The 21391-nt window shown below is 39.4% G+C and overlaps 1 protein-coding gene across 18 annotated transcripts in view; it reads left to right on the top strand.

Moving 5' to 3' along the window:
- Window positions 1-21391, top strand: part of Mbl (muscleblind) — a 147189-nt gene that overhangs the window by 94583 nt on the left and 31215 nt on the right. For 11 of the 18 annotated variants that reach the window (XR_010299749.1, XM_064129365.1, XM_064129364.1 and 8 more), the window contains exons 4-6: window positions 11840-12010; window positions 12912-12992; window positions 13895-14080. Coding sequence is in view for 15 of the 18 variants with exons in the window: in XM_064129365.1 (XP_063985435.1) it covers window positions 11840-12010; window positions 12912-12992; window positions 13895-14080 (438 nt within the window). In the remaining 3 variants the exon portion in view is untranslated. The remainder of the gene's footprint in view (window positions 1-11839; window positions 12011-12911; window positions 12993-13894; window positions 14081-21391) is intronic. The other 7 variants (XR_010299750.1, XR_010299751.1, XM_064129370.1 and 4 more) reach the window with 1 other exon arrangement.

The raw sequence follows: 21391 nt of genomic DNA, 5'->3' as shown, positions 1-21391 counted from the left end.
ACTGTTGCTCTTTTCCCAAGATTACAATGCGAAGAAATGTTAAGAGAATGAAAAGAAAATTCGCAGACATTCCTCGTGCGAATCATTGAGAGTACCAAACCGTAGGAAGCGGAGATTGGACAGAGTGGAGAGAAAATAAATTTAAAAAAAAAAAAACGGAAGAGAGAGGAATGAGAATGAAAGAATTTAGGTTTGCATGCCTCATCAGATTGCGCTACAAAGTCTTCCATCCTTCGTCTTTCGTCCACTGGCAGTCGTGCAGAAACAGGAAGAAGGAACTTTGAACTCAACGTTCCACCCTCCCCCTCTCGCCCTTCGTCGCTCCAATGCTTTTCTATCGACAGGCCAGCGCCTACGCAGTGTTTAAGCATTGCTGCATCAATTGCACACAGACGTCTCGGAAATCCAATTCTCCATTCCTATTTTGTATTCTCATCCATCCGATGTAGCAACATTCATTCAACTTTTCCTCTTATTTCTTCTTTAGTCCAAAGAATCACGTGACCTATTCATTCACTGTGAATGAGACTTGCAATTGAACGATGAACAGACATTTCACTATTTTTCAAATTAATTTTACATTATTTGGAATATTTGATCTGTTCGTTCCAATGAAAATAGAAGTCGATGAAGTGGAGAACTCAAAAAAAATCCATAAGGTTCGTCTCCTATGAAGCCGACTCCCAGAAAATTCGAGGAAAATAATTCATTAGCAAATTTGGAACTGTCTAATAGTCACAAAGAAACTAGTCCTGCTCTCTTCCTCCCCCTGCCCCCCAAATGGACTGGATCCCGTGAATAACATCAACTCCCACCCCATGTCACGTCGGATATGGGCCCTACGGGTGGTGTTTGGCCATCAGTAGAGCTTTTTCCGAAGGAAGCAGTCCAGTGTGGTGTTGGTTTCTATACAGTATGTGTGTCCGATGTTATCTGTGGTTGCCATGGGGATCCTATTGATTGGCCAACGCGCCGACAGACGTCACGGGAGTCGTGGCGCCACTCCGACTATTGCCCACCCCCTAGCCTATCCACCCCTCCGTCTCCTCTTTTTCGCTCTTTCTACCGCGTCCGACCGTGTCCTGACGTCCTTATCCGACGTAAACCACCCTTTTCTCTGTCGAGAGGGCCCTCTTCCTCTCTGACTGGCACACACAGCACTGGATCTTCAGGTACTTATTGCGGACTCTCTTCCACACTTCCGGCTTTTTTTTCCAAGGATTGTCACACGACGCGGGTACATGCACGTGAACACGTGAAAATGACGGGGTTGGAGGGGATGCGCGTCAGCTGAGCGCCATGACCTTCGGAGATTATGGGAGTATTTGATTAATTCGCTAGGCCATAAAGTGACATTTTGCGCACTAGTAGCCTCGCAAACTTTTCATATAGAAATGATCCGTCGAAAGCTCCCTGGAGAGATGTCTTAAAAAAATATCTACCTTCAGACATAATGTTTCTCTTGCATTGAATATTTTTCCTGTACTTCGGTCTCTATTCTTCACATTTATTATTTTTATTTTCAACTCAGCACTGTGAAAGTTGAATCGATGAGTCTTGCGTTGAATATCGAGAGCGGACTGTCTGATTTCTCTCATTACTGTCTACCTGCCGTGGCACTCAAAAAGAAAAATGAAATAACAGAAATAAGTATCGACTAGTCATTGTTGTGTACCTATTGGCGATGGAGACAGCTGACAAAGGCAACATTTCCAAGGGGAAATGGCAGATCTCAGTGACTAGTATTCCCGTGAAAGCCGGGGAAGAAATGAATAAAACTAATTACAGAAATTCTTGACGAGGGGAAAATGTAATTCAAGTAAATAATAGGCGTTTATCAGGTATTATTCGATAGAAAAAACCATTCTTTTATTACCGTATTGACCTTAATAGTCATTTCGACCTCGTTCGCAGCAGTCGTGCGACTGACGACAGAGGAAAACTTCGAATGCGAGAATAATTCGTCGACTCCATTTGCAATGGAAAAATTGTCATTGCTATTCATATCCCTCTCTCATCCTTTTATGTATATTTAATTGCACCCCAACAACATCGCTTTCGATAAAAATATATTTGAATGCGAAATTTGCGTGAATTGATGATGGCATTATAATGAAAATGGAGGACAGTTCATTAACAAAAAGAGGAATTGCTAATTTTTCATGGCAATTCAATGGATTTAATTGGAGAAATTATTGAAGGAGAAGAATTTCCATACGAGGCGACACTGGATCATAAAAAAAAAGAGAACCACCTGTATCTGTCTCGATTTGCTGCACATATCTGTCTGCATCATCCGTGAGATATCATTGCGCAACGACGCGACTGTTATTTCTCCACTATTCAATGTGTATATAAATCTCTCTCATACTCTTGTATCGAGAAGCGCGTCGTGCTGTTGACGGGAGGAAAAAATCTCAAATAAATCCTCCGATAATCCGGCATTCGCTCCTTTCAGATCCTACCCTTTTTTCAGTGAGATACAAGTATATACATTGTGGATATATAGTGCTTCATCCACCCCAAGTAGTGGCTGTACTACTCTGCCACATCACAGCCCATTCGCTTCATCCAGTCTTATCCTGGGAAAAATATCTTCTTGTTTCCTTTATTTTTCGATTTATTTTTATAGTTAAAAAAAAATTGGCAGTAATAGTTCCGTAAGTTGACGATTTTCGGTGGGCGTTCCTTGTTCCAGTGTAATTTCGCTGGACTTTCGGGGAATTTCTGTACTGGAGAGTGGAAATTTCAGTGAATAGTCAGACAAAAATGGCAATTTCCGTTCAACTACAAAAAGGTTAGGCGCTGCAGGCGCATGACTAGCTGAGGATTTATACATATTATTTTTTATTATCATCTATTGATTGATTCCTTAAAAAAGGAATTTATATCCAATATTGACATGTTTCGAGTTGAGGAAGAATTAACAGATGAAAAAGAAGAAATACCAGCGAAGAGGGGGTTGAACCCCCAAGTATTTACACGTGCCAAACTATCCCACTCAACATAATCCCTCATTCCTCCCCCCTTCAAACGGGCGTCTGGCGTCTTATCCAACGATCCATTGACGTGTTAACCCTGTCTTCCAAACTCGTGTAGATTTTGTGGGCGTCTGCGATGATATCTTCACTCTCACGATCTAAAGCACGCGGGATGAGCCCGCACCTAAGAGTTGAGGACCGTCATTCAACATACCCCTCACCCCCTCTCCCACCCTTATCCCATGAACTCCACAATGGATGTTTGCCCAATGGCGCCCGATGTGACGCTCATCGGTTGGACGTCGTAAGCTCCACGTGTTATCGATTTAATTAAGACGCTCCAGCCTTTTCGAAGTTGGCGGAGGGATGGGCTATCGGAGGGTGATTTCGTCATGTTGTTTGCTCTATAAAAGTTCATTAGATGGTGGAATCGATTTTTCCATCGGGATGAGGAAGGGAGCGATGGGGGCCGTTGACATTGTCATCGTTCCGAGGTTGGTCTTGATCTCCCACGAGTGTAATTGCGATATCTCTTAATTGTCACTCTCGTGGGACGCATGTACGCGTCTGACGTTCATCTGTGTGTGGATCTAAGATACACTCGAGCGAGAGAGGGTAAATTAAGGTGGATCATGTATCGGGGTAGTTGACAAACTCACTGGTTTTGTGTGGGTTACTCCGGGGGGATACAAATTCGTATTGCAAACATTTGATGCCCTCGTCTTCGAGGTAAGGTTGATAACTAAATATATCGATTGGTGTGAGAAAATCAAAGTCACGTCACAAATGAATAATTTATTGTACAGAATGGTAAATTAATGGATTTAATTTGGAAAATCATTCTGATAATTCCGTCTCGAATGAATCCAGCATAAATTATAGTTGAAATTTGAGAATAGTGTCATTGGCAGGCAATAATTTTTCACATTAACAAAACTTGTGGTACATGATAAGATGCGTTCGTAGCATGGGTAAGGAGGACGATGGGAGAAGGTGTGCAGGCGAGTGGAAAAGCTCGCAATGTAGCCGGAGTTGGGGCGGGAATGTAGCCCGTGGGAGTAATAGTGCCGGGATGTATGGTTATTGGCCGGCCGACGGCATCGATTCTCACGGCTAGGGAGCCACAGATCACCTGAAAACTGAAACTGTTTCACTCGATCCCTCTCCCACTCCTCGGTCTCTTTTTACAAGCTGTATCATCTCACTTTATCATATTCCAAAAATTTTCTAAACACTTTATCCTAGGGGGGATATTTGATACTTTTATTTATTGCGTTCCGGTAAATTGAATTTATCAATTCTCACATTCATTTAACGACAAAACGAATATTTCGCCTCTCATGAGCACTTCAACTGCAAAAATCTCTCCTCAAATAAAAATAAGAAAAACTCGGCCATTCATACGTTAAAATTTCAATAATAGAGTATGATGAGGGGGGGTGGGAGGAAAAAAGATGCCGGAAAATACTGAAAATTCCAGGTCACACTGTAAAAGCAAGCGAAGAGTCGTGGAACAGAGTCTGTATAGCACCGTGGCAGTATTTATGGAAATGAACCGAGTTAGTTTGAATCCTCTTTCTCACCCCCTTCCGTACACACCATCGTCCCCGAGTATATAACGATCCCTCGTTTTACCATGTTTTCTCCAGCACACTACTCACCCAACTCCACTTTGCCCCTCTTCCACCCCCTCATTTTCCATTTTCATCTTCTCGCTGTACCTCGCGCCCATCCTCCCCTCTTCCGTGCATCATCCAAGCCTAGAGCCCCTTCCTCTCCCTCGCTCATTCTCTTCAACCCTGTACTGATATAAACTAGACGAGCCCAGGGGAGTTCTTGTTTGCTCACCTATAATTACGTGAAATTCATAAGTTACCGCAATATCCATCTATATCGCCTCTGCAAACACCATTCCCGGTAATATGAGAAAAATTATAGTTGTTATTTATTAGAACGGGGCTTAACCTGCCCCTAAATTGTTATTACGCTACTTTGCATTATATCTATGGTAGATATAATTTAATTTTAGATTTTCCCTTTATTACCTTCATACTTTCAGAAAATTGTGTTGAATAAATTTTTGGCAAGACTTCTAAGTAGATTTCATAGATTTTTCCGCACTACTGTCCTCCCGCAATTAGTCTTTGAAGAATTCTACCCAAATTGGAAATATAATGTAATAAAAAATTACTCTAATATCAGTGGAAACACCCCTGCAATGATCACACACATCTAATTATCGACAATTTTTCACCAAGTTTCAAGAGAAATCAAATGTTTATCAGGATAAAATTTCCCTACCCAACCATAAACCTTGATCATCGCATTTTAATTTATATTGAGATTCGGGGTGGGAATGGAGATATAAAAAATTTTCTTCGATGCACTCCAACCCCCATAACTACTGGTAACTTCTGAAGAATTCCATTGAACACTCCTCCCTCTCGCTCGGTGTTATAGACAAGCCGAGGAAGATGGAGTGTTCTCCCTCAGCTTGTCACTCGTGCATTCTACTTGCAGCAACCTGTTGCTATCCATCTCTTTCTCACTCCTCCGCCTCCATGGTACTTTCGCCTCACTCTTACGTACGTATACCGGCCTTCCTATTCTCGCGGCAGCCGGTAAACCAACCGTACCCTCCCCCTCATCAAGACCTCTTGTAAACACAATACAGAGACGCCTTATTCTTCATCCCTTCCTCTCGGTTAGTGCATGCGCATGCACGATTAAACGTCGTTTTGCCCCCAAGCTCTGCAATCAATGTGACTAATTTAACGTGGGCTCGTGCAGGTGCGGGCAGGGGTGAGCCTCTGAAGCTGAAAGAAATCATTAAAAAAGCGTTTGAGTCTCGATTCTTGGATTGTTGATGCGGGAGAATGAAGAGGGATGGCTTTAATCCTCTTACTTTCAACTCCTCGCGTTCGTTCCCCCTTTTCCTTTTTTTTTTAATTGACGTCATTCCAGAGTGCACTTTACAGTCGAGTGTGCAGGTTGATGGAGTGCAGCCGCGGGGTATGTCAGCCGAGTAGGTTTTTTTTGCCAATGGTGCTTATAGTTTAATTCAATTTCTTAGGGAAGACGGTGATTTTAGGGGCAATCAAGTGCCAACGCTTTCCATTGGAAATTTTTTTTACATATTTTTGGGGGGTTAGTGCAGGCTTTGAGATGATATTAACGATAGTGTGATCTTACCTCCATTTCAGACAATATCATTAGGACAGAAAATCAATGAAACGTTTTTTTTTCCCAGTGGCAAGTTGTTTTAAATTTCCGCGAAAATTACAGGCGATAAAAAATCCAAAATTAACAGAGAAATTCTCAACATTGTACCGTCTCCCAATTTCATTAACTTCAGACAGTTTCAACTCAATTCCAGTAATTCCACACAGTTTCAAGAACAACCCCTCAAAACCTCAATTTTCAAGGAAAAAATTTTTTTTTTGCAATTTGCAGTATTTTACCTTCCATTACCCCTGAACAGCTGTTGTCCAGGTGATCCTGCACACCCCCTCCAGTTCCTAGAACCAATTACATCACCCAGCTGTGGTAACAACCACCTCGACCCCTCGCATAGACAATTTCTCCAGGGGTTGAAATGCAAAACACCGCACGGAAAAACTCAAAAGCTCAAGAGCTGTTATTATCGCTTTGTTATCTACCCCTGGGTAGAGGCTTTCTCGGAAAAAGGTGAAGAACTGGACAAAGAGTTGAAAAAAAAATACACACACCGAGGGACTCCACGCAGACGTCTGCCCTAGCGATAATACTGGAAGATTAAATCGCCCTCTCCCCTCACAACCCCCTCCCCATCCAACTCCACGGGGACTTGTCATCCCACGACGCTCTGATTTCCGCTCTTAATTGTATTTTAATTACAAAACCCAAGCCGTCTCTGGACTCTCAGTCGTTCAAGTGCCCGGATAAACATCGAGTTTCGTACCCCCTTTTATCACCACCACCCTCCCCCCTGTCTTTCAGAGCCCCTATCCTACCCCTGAAGGTTTGCGAAGCCATTGCGTGCAATTATTTCACGATATCATTCGCGAGCCTCTCGAGTTTGTGGACCCTCTTCAACCCCCTCATCGCTTTGACTTTTCCAAAGCGGCCGGGGAGGGAATGGGCATGTTTTTTTCACTGTGTGCACAGTAGAAACCCTGAAGATTCTCTTCCTCAGCGGTACCCGGACGTGACTGCCGTACTCCTGGACACATCTACTTTGATGTCCCTCCTCCCTGTAAAAAAGACTTTAGTTTGTCAGATGTATCTGATGGTGGAAGAGGTCCAAGAGAAAACAGGAAAACCTTGTCGAACCCGTCCTGAAGCGTTTTTACTACCTCGGGATGAGCCTCTTCTTTTTCTTTCATTTTTTGTTTGATTCTCTGCCACCTTCTTTGGCTCTTATCCGGGTTCTCGTCACTTGAATACACTCGGGGTTCTTTCGACCGGGAATTCAGGCTGGAGATGAGGGCTGTGAGTGGTGGAGTGCTGTGAGAGGGCTGAGAAGCTAATAAGGCCCTCACAAGACCCTCTCCAAGGCAAAAAAGTTGGAAATAATCGGTGATAGATATTTTTTAAATATAAATACTTCACACATGATAAATCATTCTTGAATTTGTTCCTTACAATTAATTAACCTCCTCGAAATGTTAAAAACGAAAACTCAAGAGCTTCGCGATGTTACTTTGCATACAAAAAGTCCTCCATTTATGTCTAAAACTGTATATATATATTATCAAAGGTAAGCGAGTGAAACTCAAAGGGCATGAACTCAACTCCTCTCGATGAGGGTTGCCCTATTAATTCGCTTAATTGTGCTGACGAATCAAACGCCGAAAGAGCTTTTGGAGTGCGCCTGAGACCCTTGTGCAAATTATCGCGATTTCTCAGGCGAAGTAAACAAGTTACCTCTACCAAAACGATCCCAGTGAGTTCATCTATAGCAGCCAAGTTGTTCACTGATACTCATGGAATTACATGAAACGATGCAATTGTAGGAAAAAGTGTTGGGGGGGAGTTTATTAATTGGAGTGAATATTTCTTTGATAACTCGATGAGATTTTTAAAAATCAAGAGGTGTCATTGATCCAGGGGTGAGTTAACTTGTTTAGGCATTCAATTATTTAGGAAATTTCGTACAAATATTCGAAGAATTTCTGAGGATTATAGTCCCAATGGAATTATTCCATCTCTATACATGGAAAATAAATGATTCACGATTGACTTGAATTTCTCCCAATATTCATGCACTCTGCGGAGGTCCACGTGTACATTGTTGAATCATCAAGTGCCCTGAGAATGGTTTTTAGACAGTTGAGACGAGGTCTCCAGTGGTAGTAGTACGAAACGTGACCAACTTGCTTGGAATGGCATCAGACGTCCTTTCGGAGACTCTCGAAAGACTCAACAACCGGAGACTTTCAATAGTTTCCCTCTCATCGATCCTTTCGGATGAGCACTTGACGAGTACCTAGACGATGGCACTTGGACGCTTGGACCCGTCTACCCGCAGATTTCCTATACATGGATGACTGAGAATCAATTAGTGATAATTGTTAATCAAACACATGATGCAGGAGAACAGTCACTTGCGTCGGGAATGCAGGGTGACACCTTTGACCCAGTCCCCGTCGATTTATCCGACGCCCACTCGGCCATTCTTCCTGAGGGCTACCAGGTTGACAAACGATATTGACGAGAAAAGAGATTAGCCACTGGAGGGTCGTCGAGGATAACAAAGTCCTTTCTAATCTCGCTTATCGCCTTACTGACTCCCAAGCTAACCTAGATATCCACCAATGGCTGAACACTACGTACCTGCTGGCTTTGTTCCGAAGCTATTTTCCGCGAACCCTCGTTGATCCTATTATCGGAGGTGTGGAAGCCATAGGAAAAATGTCGCGTGACTACAAATGTTCGGTTGTTTTTTCTGTTGGTGATTCTCTACCTGAGATTGAGTTTCATTCATCATAAATTCGGGAAAGAGACTATTTGCAAACTTTCCCAAAATTTATTCAATATTTATGCGACTTCCTCAGCTGAAGAAATTATTTTTCACATGTTCCCCCCTTTTTTTCTCTCACTGCACGAACAAAATTAAGGCAAATTGTGGCCCGCTGTGCGATACCATCGCCCGAAAATCGATATGTAAATTTACGCGCAAATCCCAGTAATCTCGCGACCCCGCATTCTCCCGCAGAGAGGCTATAGGATACGGAGAAGTGTGAGGGGTACGGAGTTCGGATGCCACATCACACGCAGAATACGAAGGAGGGGTTTGAACGACAACGGGTCGTAAAGTGGGGTTAGTCAGGGGCCAGGGATCGTGTTGTACGTAGGCCACCTTTTTTTTTACCTCCAACGTATGGTGGATTGGCAAAAAGGTCGTTGAGAAAACGAGGCCGAGGAACCACACACATGTATTAGGGAGGGAAAGCCGATGGGCAATGCTTTGAACCCTCCTCACCTATAAAACCAGTATTTTCACGTGATGATTTATAACAAGATCTGAAAAGTTCTCGAGTTGATCCCACACCGTGATGGATTTGAAAAATACCCTCGGTTTTGCCCCATTCTATTTATTACATTTTTAACCCTCTGATTTTCTAGATTTTTTCTTCTCAATGGAACTAGACTATATTTATATAAACAATTCTATTTAATGTACTTTGGTTTTATCAAAGAAAAATATTTTATGATTTTCAAACTGCAGAAAAATTCATAAATTCATGTGAATTTGCGAATTTTTATTGAGAACATGATCATTCCTCTCGTTGAGCTTCCCCCCTCTTACCACATATTTATAGCCCCGAAGGTAATATTTCTCTCTCCAAAGGTATTTGTGTGATTTATGTTTCTATCACAGTGTACATTATGGAAAAGAATATGAGAATACGATTTTTTTGTTATTTCGAAATGTTCAAAGAACCGTAATAATAATTCAACACACGAAAATTATTCCTCCGTACATAACATTGAACTCATCTCTGGAATATGTAAACCCCCAGGCGGCTTCATTATTTTTGAAATTCTCCCTCAACGAGCTGTAATGCTCTCCATCAACCGTGCGATGTGACATTAAATAACTCCACCCAGGGCATCAAAAATCCATGGCATTAATTAAAGTGTCGGGTTTTCGGATTGACATTCATCTCGATTAATATTATCACGCATTCTTTAACATCGGGCCAACACATTTTATGCATCACTTTGATGTTTTTCCATCACCTGTTTACGGAAAAATTATTTCTCTCTGGAAATTCATAAATTTCCCTTTGAAGTCTACAGTTTTCATTCAGTTTGCTATTTTTCTCGCTAAAGCACATTGCAAATGATTTCACCATTATTTTGAAAAACTGTGCGTTTTGAAAAATGTATTCAGAAAAGAGAAACATTCAGTGAAAATTACCTTCTCGCAATAAATGAATAATCGTTAATCGAGATGATTGTTCTACCAATGAATGGATGCGTCAATTTTTTTTTGTGATGCCAAAATGGATTGATCACCCCCATGCCTACTTATATCCGTTCAGAATGAAACGTCACTCGTAAAAACAAACCCTTTATATTCGTCAAAACGCCGCAAACCTCTAGACCAACGGGACAACTCAGCAACAACGAAAAAACCCATCAGCCAGGCATTTCAATTATCTTGTCGTTCAAAAGAGCTGTAATTGAGTTGGTACATCGCCGACACTGTCTCCCCCAAACAATGTTGTTACTTCAAGTCTTTCTTGAACTCCAGTATCATTTTGTCCTTTCTTCGTTCTCCATCCTCCTCGTGCTTCTTCTCACGGCGGAAAAGCCTTTTTGTATTCAGCCATCCGTTAGCGGTTTCCCGAAGTGGCCGGGCTTGTTACCTTCCACCGCACAGTCATTCACCGGAGAAACTTTCTGTTTATTTCTATTTTTCCTCCCTTTCTTCATCAACTTAGTCGGTGGGTGTGGTATTTGTGCCACGAATTTGTGGTAGCAAAAAAACAATTTAATGAAAAATTTACAATCAGTAATGGGTTTAAAGTTTGTTCATTTCAATTATTTTTTAATTATATAAATAATTATAATTATTCATTTAGCCAAAATTCTTCATCAACAGCAAATAAAATTTTTTCCATGCAAATACACCACTAATTTCAGGACATGATGGTTTGCTCATTAGAGGAAAACTTGGACTGTTTACTGTTACTCAGGCGATACGGAATTAAAGGCTGATGGTACTTCAATATTATATTCTCTTCAACTCGGTTAATTAAGCGATATTTGATCTGAGGCTGAACTCAACGTGGCACAGAATGCAGCCTCTGCCGAGTAGCAATATGATGAAAGAGAGAGAGACAGATGGAAACATGAGCCACCGGTGAATTTACGTCCGCGGTATTACCGAGAGCCAGTGGATTTCCACCGCTAGGATACGTCTTACCTTAACTAATATTCTTGGAGTCTAATTAGGGACAAAATTCTGGGGTTCAGCAAACTCAAGCCCCAACTATTTTTCCGAACTGATAGGGGAGAAAAAATCAAGGGAAGTGGGGGATAGTGGAAGGGGAATTGTATTCGCCTGTGAGATTAATTTGATTCGAAATTTATGGAGGTCCTCCTCCGGTAATCGATCGCGTTTATTGCCCATCGAGTTGGTGATTACACTCGCAGTGATATTGACTCCGCGGTGCCGATGCCCTCTTGATAACCCCTGTCCATAGATAACATTTTAGGTGTTTCTTTTTCAGGCTATTGCTTCTACATGAGTCCAATCAAATAGATGAAAATATATTTTCATCTATTTCATGTTTATTAAGAACATACCGTCTGTACCGTTTGTTATTCACTAAATATTAATAAATGCTGTAAATTTATGCTTTCAGGGAAGATGCAATCGAGAAAAGCCACCATGCAAATACTTCCATCCACCCCAGCACCTCAAGGATCAATTATTGATAAACGGACGAAATCACTTAGCCCTGAAGAATGCCCTAATGCAGCAGATGGGACTAACCCCTGGACAGCCCCTTGTGCCTGGTCAGGTGCCTACAGTGGTATGTCGAAAAACCTCCAGTAGCCCGTATTATCATTAATAAATGCTCAAATCAAGCTTTCATACTCTTAATAAATACTCACGCGCAAATGTATGACATTTGTATCACCATCTACATACATTATGATTTTTCTGTAGATCAAGCAGATGCAACAGTGCTTATTTCATGTGTTTTATTTCAATCTCGATGTTTGATTTGCCATTATTGATGCACATCACTCCCTAGATTAATTGTCAGCACGTTGCATGATTATATGTGAATTATTTTTTCCATTTTTTTTTCAATGTTTTAATATCTTTCTGAGTGTTGTCAGTGTTCTCCTTCAAAACATATCACATGTATATTTGTTTCTGGTGAAATTGCCGTGGCTAATGGGACTGGAGAGCCGCTATTCTGTGCGAGGGCTCTCAAAAAAAGTTAATTTTAATCCAATGAATCCCCTCAATTAATCGAGGATTTCGCAATTAATTAATTGCTCAACCAAATTTAGCTTTATAAATTTACTATAAAATTGTTGAGGTCGACACTCCAGGCACACGTGTGCCGTTCAATTACGTTAATGAGATGTATATTTTCGGCATTATTCAATGCTTCCAGCCATTTTATGAATACGTTCTCCCATGAATTTTCCACAAATGCTGATCGAATATCGTTCACAGGTCATCTCATGTGCCCACAATAACTGATTCCATTTATTATTTACGCTCATTATTAATCAATCCAGCACGCAAAGTAATGAGAGTATCAATGCGAAGAAAAAAAGAAAAAAAAATTATTTATGTTGTCATTATACTACACGTATGACCGCCTGTCTGTCCCCCATGTTTGCCGCCTCGTGGTGCTCGTGGTTGTGGTTGATTGTTGGTGTGTTCTCCGTACGCTGCAATATTATGGCGAACAGGAGGGCCAACCTCCTCTGCCAGCGCACCATCACCTTCAACAGCAAATCCAGCAGCAACTTCTCGCTACCCACGCCTTTATGGTAACTCCTGGTTTTGGTTTGGCTTTCACTAATTTTTTTGTTTTATTTTTTTTTATCATTACGATTAATGTTATATGGATCGACATTTTGTTTTTATATTTATCGTGTGTTTATTGTAGATTTTTTTTATTGATTGAACAAACTTTTGATTCAACCCTATAAAGCGATCTTTAACAGTTCGAGTATCTATCCGATTTAACATTTTCCTCGGGAATTTATCGTCTGTATTTTATTCTCGGAAATGTGAAAATTTCCAGGGGATTCTTCATGAAGCAAAAAATTCCGAGAACCGATATAAAAAATTCTCCCAATTTACCTCTCAATCTCATCACCTCAACTTCTTCCCTATCTTCCCAATAAAATCCCAAAAGTTTGTTCAACTCAATTCAGTAGTTAGAGCCTGTAACTTTCTCAATATCAACCGTCAGTATCGCACTGCAGTACAATTAAAAAACCGTCGCGCATGTCCAGTGTCCCCCACACACTGTCCACAATCACCATCATTCCCATCCCTAATCAGAGCGGCAACCACTCTTTTTGATTCCGTTCCCCGAGGTCGCCCTATTGTGACTTGTGCCACGTCTAAAAAAAAAGCTCTCCAAACAAAACAGCAGAAGCAAAAAAACCCCGAGAAGGGTGTTTGTATAAGTAATTGCGCGTCGGAGCGCGATTCCGCGAAAGAAAGCACAAAGGGCAAGTGCGAAAGGGCCTCCCCCCTAGAAACCTCTCTCGTGAATCAGGTCAGAGGTACGACCCACTGTACATACGCGTCATTCCCACCACCAAACGTCGCAAAAAAAAAAATCCCCCACCGAAAGCCAAAAAAAAAATCATCTCAAATTAATGCCAACGCTCCTGGATACTTCACATCCGGGGCGTTTTTTTTTCTTTCTGATTGACAGGCAACCAATCCCTACCTAACTGGAATGCCACAGGTGAACAACACGTACACCCCATACTTCACACCGAGTCCAATAATGCCAGCGATAATGGGACCAGCCGATCCCACGGGGGTTGGTAGTCCACTAGGTGTTGTACAGCAGACAGTAGCAATGCCGCAGAAGATGCCGCGTACCGATCGTCTAGAGGTATGTCTACCACCAAACTACATTCAGCACGGTGGCCAACATGGCACCGGTGCGGCCCAGTGCCAGATGACTGGGCCAAACGCCGTTTACCAGGTCACCCAGGTCCAAGCAGGCCCACAAAATCAGGTCTCCCCAGTATCCACGATGCAATCTGTCAATCAATCCCCATCACCAACCACAATAACGAGTTCCGTATGCACACCACTGCACAATCCCCATCCACATCATCATCCTCTCCACAATCTTGTCTACGTCCACGCGTACTATTAGGATTATACTTATTGTAGAGGGTTATGGATTATTTGATGTGAGTACGTCAGAGTGTACTCGGAATTTATGACAATTGATCGTGAGGATTATCGGTGAAAATATGAGGGGGAGTGCCGAGAGGGGCTCATTTATTTATACTAGTTTAGATAGGGGAGGATCGGGCAACATGGAACTGTAGGAAAAAAAAGCGAAATTCAGACCAAATTTAGAGATGGAAAAATTTTTATGAGGATCTTTTTTGTAGAGAATTTCGACAACTATGAAAAAGATCATTATAAGAATTTTGCTATCTTCATAGGAAACAAAATAATCCCACGTTAAGGCAGTGACAACATCTACTAATCTAGCGAAGATAAGAGAATTTCGATAAGAGCGTTCTTTGCAAATAATCTCAAAGACTACAATGAAAATTCTTATAAAAAGTTCGTTATCTTCATAAGGTTTATGATCTTTGCTAGGAAATTTTATTGGGAATTGCGACAACATATAATTCACTATAAAACCTACAGGTGGAAATTAGGTATCTCTTCCCATGCATTTAAATTCTATTTTACCCCACTGTTCCACTTTGCCCCACCCCCTCTCATATGATATATTATAAATATATGGGGTTTATGCAGCGTACGTGCATAAATATATTTATGAAATATTCGTATTGGAAATATTCGTTAGTTTTGTAACACGGGAAGGTCCAGTGGATGCGGCAGGCGAATTCAGCTTTTTTTATGTGATGGGGTAGAACGGTGGCCTCAATATTGTGCGGATTTTACCTGCCGCGTGGCACGGAAATTCGACGCGTCGAGGCGTTTTAGGGGAGTGGGGGGGTAATGAAAAAGGGGTGGGAAGTGTTCCTTCAAGATGATGAAGTATAGTGACATGTGCTCGACGTGTTTAAATCAACGACCATAGAAAAACTTAGAATTTTTAATGGAATTTGAATATAAATTTCGGGTAGAGACGGAGAGGGGGATTATCTTATGAGAGTGGTAAAATGCTAGGGAACGTGATTACAGTAGTTCATGAAAGATATTTTTAGGTAACTTGAGCGTGAATCAAGGATTATTAACACAAATTTCGAGTTATTATTTTTTATTTTATGGTGGAATTTTTGAGGGAATACACATCGAGACGTAAATTATATTCTTGTGGCATTATTTGTCACTTTTAGTGCGTTAGGTAATTAATACGAAGATTTGTAGATTTCAAAAGGACCACGGTGTCGATAATTTTCACGTGGCAGTGAGAATAATTGTGAGGTGATTATTTAATTGAGTGAACGATTCGTGAATTTTGAGAGAAATATTGGTGGAAAAGTTGGAGGGGCAGTTGCCGAGTGAGTGATGTACCTATTCGATGGACATTAGCGGATGGTTTTGCGCAGGTTTGCATGCATGAGAGTAGCTGGAGGGTTAACAGTTCAAATTGATAAGTTGATGGGACTATTGGAGGAGGGGATGACTTTACACGGACTTTTTCATTATGTAGTTTGGCTGGACCTTTCGGCTGACTAGGAAAGTGTACTTGGAAGAAATAATCAACGTATAAATTACATAAAATTTCCAACAACTTCATTTTGTCCCGGAATCGCCGAAAAAGCGTAATTTTTATTGAATATCTCGTGCGTGGAGTTCAATCGAGCTGGCACAACATTCAACTATTTTTTTACAAAAAAAAAGTCACCGAATTGAAAGAGACAGAGTCGGGCGTAGCACGACACCAGACACCTAATTCTCATCTTATCACTCGTACCTCATTCGTCTTTTGGCGACGACGTAGCGTGTCACTCAGTAGCTCGCCCGACAGTCGTCTACTTGTCTCCCGAAACGTGTGCACGGCCCCATACAGCAGACCAACAAATATATCTAAACAAACCAGAAGTAAAAATAATTCAAGCCAAAACAATGAATCAATAATAGACATGGTCGCGCGCACGCTCGTGCCTTATCTTCGAAAAGCAATTTTTCTCATCTTCAAGTAAACAATCGCTTTTTCAACATTCTATACAGTGTTACAAAATTTTAATTTGATTATCGCAATTCTACTGAAATTTTTGGACATTTTGACATTGAAAATTTCAGTTACTTATACAGTTTTACTGTTAGGAATTATTTTTTTCGTACAGAAAAAATTTCTAACAGTGCACTGAAGGCTATTGAGAGAGAAAAAAAATCATTAATTTTTCGATTTCGTGCATTGGCTATTTCATAGCAGTGAGACCTGAGGCGTCTAAAGCTGCTGCCCTGAAAATTCAGTGTCACCTATCTCTGAAATTTCATTTTTGCCTAATGTATAAGAAAAATCTCGGTTGCGTCGACGAATGGAGCATGAAAAACCTGCGCAATAACTCCCGAAACCTATATTTAGATATACGTTAGACATAAATCTAGGATTGCATAGGATTATTTTATAGTTCGATAACGTGTAAGTTGGAGTAGAGCATCCCGACGTGAGAATTTGGGGGTTGGGGGAGAATATTTCACGGCAACAAATCAATTCCTTTCGCATTGCAGAACTCACACACATACACAGCCTCTCCGAATATGAATTTTCATTTTTACTTGACGAGATTTTTCCCCGAGACTCAGTGAGAATCTGCAGTGGGGGATAAACGCGATGATAAGCGTGAAATTGGGGGTTTATTTTTGTAGATTTTTTTTTTCAAAGGCTGAGGGAGATCACACGCATGAAGAAAACATTCGGTTATCCGCACAATATGCATTACACAGCGAGAATTTTAATATAAAAAATCGAGGGAGCTACGAGAATTTGTTCCATCGAGGATAAATTAATCACATTTTGCTATTATTTTTCTACCTATCCACTATCCAAATCACTTTTTTATCACGAATTAAAAGTCCAAGTTATTAAAGAAAAAAAAATTGAGGGTAAAAGTACTGGAGACGATGAAATGTAATGAAATTGAATGATAAAAAGTTGAGATAACAGAACACAAGCACGACAGAATGATAAATGAAGCATTAGGGCATTGTGAGAGTCTAAAAAAACATTTTTCAGTTGTAAATTATGAACTATTTATGACGATTTAAGTATGTGATCATGAATATGGAACACTGAGGGTGAAATTGTTATTTGTTGTATTTTATTATTTTCATTCAGTTGTTTCCATCGATACTGTTGATAATTAATCGAGCAAAACACATGGATAATTCATCACAGTGATAACAAATCAGCAATTTTCTTCTCTCATCTCTTGTGACATTAAAAAATTGTTGATAATGTTTAGCGGATGTCTTCCAGTAATTGTTAATGCTATGATAATTAAATCAACAGTTTCATCAATCGATAGACAATTGTCACCATGGACTATGATTGTCATTATAATATTAATTAGTACAACGGAATTTTTCAATTATACATGAATGCACGTTCGATTATACGGAATTATAAAGAAAAAAAATCATTGGGATATACATATATGTGTACATATATGTACGTATGCAAGTTCATAGAGTGTATATTGCATTGAAAAGTGGATGAATAATAACCGATGAAAATGATAACTCGATTAATAAAAGAGATACATGCATACGCACATAAGAACATATGAGATGTATATAGTAGGTAGGTTAACAAATTGATTGATTATATTTTATATCACTGCTAGAACCGGTAGCAAAGATCGAAACGTTAATTTTTAATACCAATGAGCGTTTTTTCAAAATAAAAATTTATAATGATAAATTATTTAAAATTCGTTGATCATCAGATCCCTCTATTAATGATTAATTTAAACATTTAAATTCCATTTCGTTGATATTCTATTAATTTTTCATCGCCTGGGAATGATGGAAAAAAAAATCAATTGTCTCTGGTGGTTGATATATATACCAACGCAAATTGGTCGAATCGAAATATTTTCGAAATTTGCTTCCGGCTGATCACACGATGTAACTGTCTATTATTGTTCCCATGGTATCTCATTCCCTACCTTTTTCCTTTTTCTACTTTTATTACAAGAGTCATACCATAACAGCTCTCCTGTTCCTTGAACCCCGAAATAATAAAGAGAGAAAAACCGGTGAACAAAAAAATAATAAAACAATTGATTTTAATGCGATATGGGTACGCGAGTGGCTCGTTGAATTCTATCGAGAGTAAAGAAAAAAAATAATAGTCAAAACGGTCCACGTGTGAAGGTACATGCAAAGGCAAAATGATGAATGGAAACAGAGGATTAAATACAAAAAAAAAAAAAAACAAATAATAGGCAACTAAAGAGCGTAAATGGCAGAACGAAGAGACGAAAAGGGGGAAAAAATATGAAAATGGAAAAAAAAGTATACACAATGTGATATTGTTAATTGGATAACTACTTACCTATTATTACCCACTTATTGCAGTTTAAGAAAGGAAAAAAAATGAGATATTTGATGAAAGAAAAAAAAACAAACGAATCGAATTGTTTTGAACTAATCACGATTGGTTTTAACGATAATTAATAATTATAACTATTGAGTAAAATAATACAATAACGAATGGTTAATAACAAAAATAATCATAATAATACCTACTTGTGATGATGTAATGCGATGACTTGCATTAAGTCCGGGTCACGCGAAATCTTTTGATGATGGAATTCAAATAAAAACAAATGTAATTCAAAACTATAACAACTGAAGATACTGTTTTTATTGCATTATATCACGTCAATTTATTTTTATATTTTACCATTAATTTTTTTATTTGATATTGAGAGTACTGAGTAGAGTCAATTCGATGATTTTCATTTGATGAGTTGTTTTGATTTCCTTTCAATCAGTTTATCCAAATTTAATGACCAATTTTACATTGATATAATTTTCGTTAACATAATAATGAGACTTATAAATGAAAACAATGCGGGCACAACTCGTTACATTGATCCTTGTGGTTCGATGGGTATATTGACGTGTTCTTCATGGACGTAGACTGGTGGTTTCTGATGGAATAAAAGAAAGAAAAAGTATAAAAATCCAGGAAATATCGAATTCACAACGTCAGGCATTTCAATTGGTTAACAGCGTGTCCGTTAATGGCCGAATCGAGGCGCAGCTCGACGTGAATTCAATCGGTTGCATGCCAATCATTTAGTATTCGGTATTGTTGGATTTTGTGGAACAATCAGCAGAGCCACCACAAACACGTTCATGTTTAGAAAAGTAAAAAAAATTAATATAAGGTCGTGACGAAGGATTCCTCGATTTAATTCGCAGGGATTTTTCCACTCATCATTCCTCATATCATCCAGACAATCTGAAACACATCCTGGCCTTTACTACCAACCTGGCATTCCAATATCTTCCCATTCCATGTGACAATTGAGTAATCAAAATTATTGTGGTGAAATATCGTTGACACAGATTTTTTTTTCGAGGATATTATTGCCTGCTGCCTGTCTTTCTCAAATTCTTTTTATTCATTGAATAATTGTCGTTCGATTCAGACTGATTGCCCTGAATTTTTGCTTTTGTCGTTGTTTAATCGATCAATCTGGATCGAACGATTCAACAGGAGTCGTTGAGTAACGCAAATTATGAATGAACTGTAGTGTAATGAGTAGACTGATGTAATTAATCATTTTATTTTTCTCACACACGCGTCATAATTGCTGCGCACGTTTTAGATGAACAAAATCAGTCTATGATATTTCAGAACTTTTATGTCTTCATGTTCTTTCAGCCTAGTGTAATTTACGATTGAATTTCATTGATTGCCATTTTATATCGTCACGTACAGAGACGAAAACAAGTCTGTATGATTTATTTGTGATCACATGAATATTTTCGATTTGGATAAAATCGTAGCGCCGATTTAAATAATTATTTTCATTATTTCAATGAAGGTGAAGCGAATGATCGTTTATTATTTCTCTTTAATCAATTTATTTTAATATATGTTTCATTTAATTTTGTTTTTATTTATTTTTTTCTTTTTTTCACTCTATTTTTCTAATTCAGTAATCCTCTAATGCATTAATTGTGGTATATTGTTTATTTTACAGCTAGGAGGAGGGGCTTGTACGCAAAAGCATGTGAATTAAAAATTTTTTATATGTATAAGATGTGTATATACATATTTGTGTGATTAATGATTTTCTAAGTAAAAGAAAATTTCTAGATTGAAATCAATTTTCAACGGTAGAGCTGAACAATCAGTTGAATTAATCCACTTTTCGCTTCGAAATTGATTGGATCTATTCACACAAATATGTACACACCTATTTGCCGCATTATATCGGTGCGAATTTAAAAATTGCTCCAGTAGAAAAATCAAAGAATCGCTAACGAAAGAAATAAGGAAACCTAAAGCGATCGAGGTGCTGTAATTGACCCTAGTACGCACCTCGATCGTCGCTCTCACACTAGTGTACCACACTTCAACTAAATGTAATATTACCTCCTTATTTAATAATATTTTCAGCATTACAATATCAATAGACCTATCGATTGTTGTGTTTCTTTCGATTTATTACCGTGCTGCCTAAACAATTCATTGGCTCAAAAAAAAAACATCACAAACGAGTTAAATTCGTCAATCGATCCAGAATTCATTGATTCAACCAATCATATGAAAAAAAAAATCCTAATAAATCGATTCTCGAAATAATAACTCGTTGCGCTCGCAGTTAATCGTTGTCGTTGTTTGTTTGTGCGTAGCCTTATATTTATTTGAAATCGACAGTACTACAAAATGAAAATCGTGATAATTTTACAATAAACTGACACAACTCACGGCATCACTCGAATAACATTGACACATTCGACTATTCACAACATGACGCGCACTCATTATCAAAGCAGAACAGCAACCAACCGATATATTACGAGACTAGAACTTGAACTAAAATCACATCCCTTATTTTCCCTAACCCCCTTCTCCCTCGAGCCCCGCTCCTCATCACCTTTTCTCCCACCACCGATCGTTTGGATACAACACCGAGAGATCGAAGGATCCACATAATACACTGTTAGGGATCATATATCGGAATAATACGTCATACACTCGAATCGCCACAAGCACGACTCGATGCCACGTGGCGTG

This window comes from Diachasmimorpha longicaudata, chromosome 10 (genome assembly GCF_034640455.1).
Source record: "Diachasmimorpha longicaudata isolate KC_UGA_2023 chromosome 10, iyDiaLong2, whole genome shotgun sequence".
NCBI classification, from domain to species: domain Eukaryota; kingdom Metazoa; phylum Arthropoda; class Insecta; order Hymenoptera; family Braconidae; genus Diachasmimorpha; species Diachasmimorpha longicaudata.
The sequence above is the reverse complement of the archived record's forward strand: the minus strand, read 5'-3'. Positions and strand labels throughout refer to the sequence as shown.